This window comes from Lipotes vexillifer, unplaced genomic scaffold (assembly GCF_000442215.2).
Source record: "Lipotes vexillifer unplaced genomic scaffold, Lipotes_vexillifer_v1.1 scaffold217, whole genome shotgun sequence".
Lineage (NCBI taxonomy): Eukaryota > Metazoa > Chordata > Mammalia > Artiodactyla > Lipotidae > Lipotes > Lipotes vexillifer.
In genome coordinates, this window is record NW_006788200.1 from 7,567,934 (window position 1) to 7,573,716 (window position 5,783).

At 53.7% G+C, this 5,783-nt stretch overlaps 1 protein-coding gene across 1 annotated transcript in view; it reads left to right on the plus strand.

Moving 5' to 3' along the window:
- The first annotated feature begins 4,919 nt into the window (after positions 1-4,919).
- Positions 4,920-5,783, plus strand: part of PSD2 (pleckstrin and Sec7 domain containing 2) — a 41,585-nt gene continuing 40,721 nt past the window's right edge. The window contains 1 exon segment of the mRNA XM_007461504.1: positions 4,920-5,058. Coding sequence (XP_007461566.1) covers positions 4,920-5,058 — 139 coding nt within the window.

Here is a 5,783-nt window from a genome sequence, read left to right on the forward strand (position 1 = left end):
ACTCTTTCCGTTCTGCCTTCAACCCTAGCCCCTCTTCTGCAATCCTCCCTCAAAGCTGATGACATTGCTTCCTACTTCTTTGAGAAGACAGAAGCAGTTAGAACTTCCTCAGACTCCCAGTGCTACGTTCACCCATCCACTAGCATCTGTACCCACTGCTCTGCCTTCCCCAGTTGCTGCGGATGAAGTGTCCCTGCTCCTGGTTTAGGCCAGCCCTTGACTTGTGCAGATAGATCCTGTCCCCTTGTGCAGTAGAGGGGGAACCTATAATGTGGGCGGTGGAGGGCACACTGTTCCAGCAAATGCCCCCTCCTGCATTATAGGCTCCCCCGCAGTGGATCATTCCATCAGCAGATATCTTTTTTTTTTTTGGTAATACATTTATTTATTTATTTTATTTTTGGCTGCGTGGGATCTTGCTGCGTGTGGGCTTTCTCTAGTTGCGGTGATCGGCAGCTACTCTTCGTTGCAGTGCGTGGGCTTCTCATGGTGGTGGCTTCTCTTGTTGTGGAGCATGGGCTCTAGGTGCGCGGGCTTCAGTAGTCGTGGTGCGCGGGCTCAGTAGTTGTGGCTCGCAGGCTCTAGAGTGCAGGCTCAGTAGTTGTGGCTCATGGGCTTAGTGGCTCCAAGGCATGTGGGATCTTCCCGGACTAGGGATCGAACCCGCGTCCCCTGCATTGGCAGGCGAGTTCTTAACCACTGCGCCACCAGGGAAGTGCCTTTCAGCAGATACCTTGTTATTGTTTCTCCTGTCTTAAAAGATGGCTCTCTCATTTTCTCCACCCAGCTGCCACTGCATCTCTGTGCTCCTCTTTACAGCAAACCTCCCCAGAAGGGTTGTCCACTGACTGCTCTTCTCAAGGTCACCAATGACCTCCATGTTGCTACACCCAATAGCCATTCTCAGTCCTCATCTGCCTCCTTTGGCACCTTCAATCTCTCCCTCTTCCTTGAAATACATTCCTTGATCTCCAGGACATCCATTGTCCTGTTTTCCTCTGACCTCGTGGTTACTCCTTCTCAGTCTCCTTCTCCCCGACCTGCAGCTCACAATATTGGGGTGCTCAGGACTCAGCCCTTGTATGGCTGTTCTTCCTCATCTGCATTCACTCCTGAGACGATCTCATCAGTCCTATGGCTTTACGCACCACCTATATGCTGCCAGCTCCCAAATTTATATCCCAGGTTTTGACTTCTCTCCTGAGCTCCAAAAGTCCACTCAGCATCTCGACTGCCATGTCTACTGGACACGTCAAACCCAACTTGTCCAAAGCTGAGCTCCGCTCCTCCTGATCTTCTCTCCCAAACTTGCTCCACCCGGTCTTCCCCATCTCAGGAATTGCAACTCCATCCTTCTAGGTGCTCACGTCGAAATACTGGCGTCATTCCTGACTCCTCTCTTTCTCTCCTATCCCATGGACAGTCCATGAAGGGGTGAGACTTTCACCAGCCCCCAGATCTCCCATCAGTGGGCTATGGCTGAATAGGAGGGCCAGTTTCAAAGATGGGGACAGGAAGGCGATGGTGGAACGGCCCAGTACAGACCCTTTCACACCCGCTCACTTTGCACCACATGCTGCTCACCTTCAACCAGGCCCAAGGAGACCACAACCTTTGTCAGACCCTGTGCTGAAGCCCTAAAACAGACAGGAGAGGACAGGGTAAGAGGAGGGAGGGAGGGGAAGAGGAGCCTCAGCAAGGGAGGGGTTACGTGGAGTGATGTAATCAAGAGGTTGGGGAGAGGGTGGGGAGGAAGGTCTCAGGGAAGGAGGCAGAGAGGAAGAGGCAGGGTGGGCAGAGAATGTGAGGATCTCGAGAGTATGGGGTAAATGAAAGTTGGGCAGGGAGCAGGGAGGATGAAGTTTCTTGGTTCATCTCTCCTGGCTGTTGAACCAGACTGGGGGGAGGCTGCTCAGAGTTTGAGCCCCTGGAGTCTGCCCTTCCCCAGGCTTTTTAGCCAAGGCAGGACTTGCTGGGAGGACTTGCCCTTGGTCAGTTCATTGTAGCTTTTGGGGTTAAGCTTTCAATCTGCCGGCTCATGGCTCAGATGTGGCTCAAGAAGCAGAGTGAGTCCCAGGTGCCAGCTGAAGTTCCAGGAAGACAGGCAGCAGCCAGCTTAACCAGAACAGCCTAGTCCTTTGTGGTCCCAAATAACTGAGGGCTCACCCTGCAGGGAAGTTGACTGGGGGTAGAGTCACCAGCTATAAACATGATTTGGGGGTTGACAGCAGACACTGTGAATTTCATCAGTGTTGAGGGCTCTCCAAACCAGCACGCAGATGTATGCAAATGCTAAGCAAATGAAGGTGCCAAGTGGCTGTGGGGGGGTGGGAGTGAAGTAAGCTGGGAGATGTAAAAGAATGACCTTTGCAGAGCTGGGCCCAGGGGCCCCTGAAAGTCCCAGCAGGCTGCGGGGCACGTGCAGATAAGATGCAAGTGTACACCCAATCCCAGGAACCTCTGCCTGCCCCACCATAAGAAAGGAGGCCTTCCAGACGCCCACAACCCAAGGCCAGGCTGAGAGGAAGAAAGCAGGTTGGTGCTGGGCTCCTGGTTAATCCCAGATTAACATCACCTGAAGGGAATGGGAGCCTTTTAAGGGAGGTCCAGACCCCTGGCCCTTGCCCTGCACCTGGTGTGGCTCTTGTGCCTTGAGATGGAAAGCTAGGAGGGAGCCTGGTCTAGGGCAGGAGTGTTAGTGGGGTCAGGACTGTAGGGTCCTCACCTGCCTCAGGAAAGGTTGGGGCACCCTCTCTGGCCCACCCTCCTGGTCCCCACAGGAGCCTTTCTCCTGACTCTACCCTCAGGCTGGGCTTCTGAAGCCGCTGCCTCAGAGCCTGCTCTGACAGGCTGCCTAGGGCAAATGTCTGCTGGGGCCCACTGGGTGTCCTGTGCTGCTCTACTGTGCATTCCGCCCCCAATGTGGGCAGCCAGCTCCCTCCCCTGCAGACCTGAGAGATGGCTCTGGAAAAGCACCCTTCCCCGAGCACTTGTGCCTGACTCTGAGCTGAGCATCGCAGCCAAGCCATCTCCTTTGTCCTCCCTGCAGCCCTGCGGGGCAGATGCTGTTAGCACCACCCCCCCCATTTTGCTGAGGAGGGTGCTGAGGCTCAGAGAGGTAGGCAACTTTCCTGAGGTGACACAGCTTGTGGGATTTGAAGCCAGGTCTTTCTGACTGCACAGTTAGGGCGCTGACCCACTGTCCTGGACTGTCCCATCTGAGGCACTAGGTGGTCCAAGCTGAGAAGACCAAGTAGGTAGAAGGATTAGGGTCACTTTGGGGAATGGAGGCAGGGCAGTTCCCAAGGCTCCTGGGTAGACATCCCTCCGTATTATCCGGGGCATCTCCCTGCCCCGGGCAAGTGGGACATGGAGGAGGTACACGACCAGGCTGATCTGTGCCTCGGAGTGTGCTCACAGCTCTGGGATGACAGGAAGGTCCTGACCTCCAGACTCGTTGGCTGGCAGAGATTGTGGGGTGGCATGGTGAGCTGTGTGATCCAGGGGCCCCGCTGAGAGGTCTTCCTGTCACTTCCCTGTTGCTTGTGCTGTCAGTGGCTCAGCAGGTTCTTGTGGAGGCCTGGAGTGGACAGGTCTGGGCCAGCCTGGGCCCCATGAATGGTGTGGGGCACAGCTGGCCAAGGTCTGTTCTGAGCACTTACAACACACCAGCCCTTTTTGCTGATCGTCTAATTTAACTGTCCATGTGGGTACAGTTGTGTGTTCGTGTGTGTGTGAAGATCCCCACCCATGTGCTAAAGTCTGGGTGAGCTAGGGAGTCAATTAGTGTAGTAGAAATTTTGGGAAAGGGCAGTGGAACCAATGGGGGTGTTCAGGGTAGGTTCCCAGGGGGCAGAAAATCGGTCTGAGAATGAAAGGTTTCCAGCTTTTTTTTTTTTTTTTCCAAGTAGCGTTCATGGAACTCTGAGTGTACAGTGTCAGAGGTGGAAAGTCCTTGGGGATTGTCCAGGTTGGGGTTCATGCCCAGTTCCTATGGATGGGCTGTAGGGGTCCATGAGCCTCTCAAAAAGTACTCAGAATATTCTGCACCTGTGTGAGTCTGTCTGGAGCAAGATCCAGAGTTCCATCAGATGCTCAAAGAGGTCTAAGGCTTAGAAATGGTTAGGAATCTCTGATGTACACAGGGAATGAGGCCAGAGAAGGGTTTCACTTGCCCAAGCTCCCCTAGCACATTGGAGGCAACACCTGAGTGCCTGGCTCTCAGCCCTGCTGCCTGGGACAGCTGTAGTCTCAGTTTTGCTTTTACACTGACATTCCAGAATGATTTTCTCTGTTCCCTGTCCCCTCTACATACCCTGCCTGGGCTGTAGGCACTCTTGGATATCTCACAGGCTCTTAGATTTTGCCTGTCCTGGGTAGTGCTCAGTGCCACGGGTCCCCTATCCCAGCTCTGCCTCCTGTGCCCCCATTTCTACCAGGTTGGCCTGTACTCCTCCATCTCCTCCCAAACCCACACAGCTGCCTGATGCCATGGTTGTGGCTGTGGTCAGTGTGGGTGCCTGTCTTCCTCACCACCTGCCCTAGCCTGAAGCACTGGGTTGTCCCTCCCCTGCCCCAGCTGCTCCCAGAGCAGAATGGTTTCAACCAATCACCCAGCTGCCCAGTGATGTAGGTCTAGCTGCCCCGGACCTTGGCCCTAGGCCTGTAGGCTCCTCACCACCTCAGGAGCCTACCTCATGAGTAGCTGTCCAGCTCCCTTCATGTGTGTTTATGGGTCTGAATATATGTGGGATGTGTGTGTGTGTGTGTGTGTGCCCACAAATGCCTGTACCGTGTGCTTGCTCAGAGACGTGCACGCAGGCGCCTGCACCCGTGCATCTGCCCTCTGTCTTAGAGAACATGTTGGGCCCTCCAGCCCTTTCCTTGGGCTTGCCACAGTCCCTGGCTTGGATCCCGGCATGGAAGGCACTTTACGAGGTTATCCCTATGACAGTCCTGTGTCGTTCCACGCAGAAGCCAGCCTTGTCACTTTCCACCTTCGTGACCCTGAGCATGGTCCTCAACCTCTCTCAGCCTCTGCTTACAATGGGGATGATGGTAATCTCTAGGTTATCATTCACTAAATATTTAAAAAGTGTCCACTGTTTGCCAGGCACTGTGCTAGGCTCTGGGAGAGACAGCAGTGAACATGACATAGTCCCCACCCTCACTGAACTTACCACCTAGTGAGCGAGATGGGCAGAAAATAAGGAAACAAATAGAAAAGGGAGTTTCAGGTCTGCTAAACGATGCTTAGCAGATATGTTTCTCCGTGAAGGAGTGTAAAAGAGTGCTGTGTAGTCAGAGAGGGCCTCTCTGAGGAGGCAGCACTGGAGTAGAGCCCTGAGTGACAGAAGAGGCAGTCATTTAAAGATCTAGGGAGGGCTTCCCTGGTGGTGCAGTGGTTAAGAATCCGCCTGCCAATGCAGGGGACACAGGAAGATCCCACATGCCACGGAGCAACTAAGCCCGTGCGCCACAACTACTGAGCCTGCGTGCCACAACTACTGAGCCCACATGCCACAACTACTGAAGCCCATGCGCCTAGAGCCCGTGCTCCACAAGAGAAGCCACTGCAATGAGAAGCCCGCACACCACAACGAAGAGTAGACCCCGCTCGCTGCAACCAGAGAAAGCCTGCGCGCAGCAACGAAGACCCAATGCAGCCAAAAATAAAAATAAATAATAAATAAAATTAAAAAAAATAAATGAATAAAATAAAACCATCATAGTAAAAACTGGTTCAGGCTAGAACCATAAAAAAAAAAAAAAGATCTAGGGAA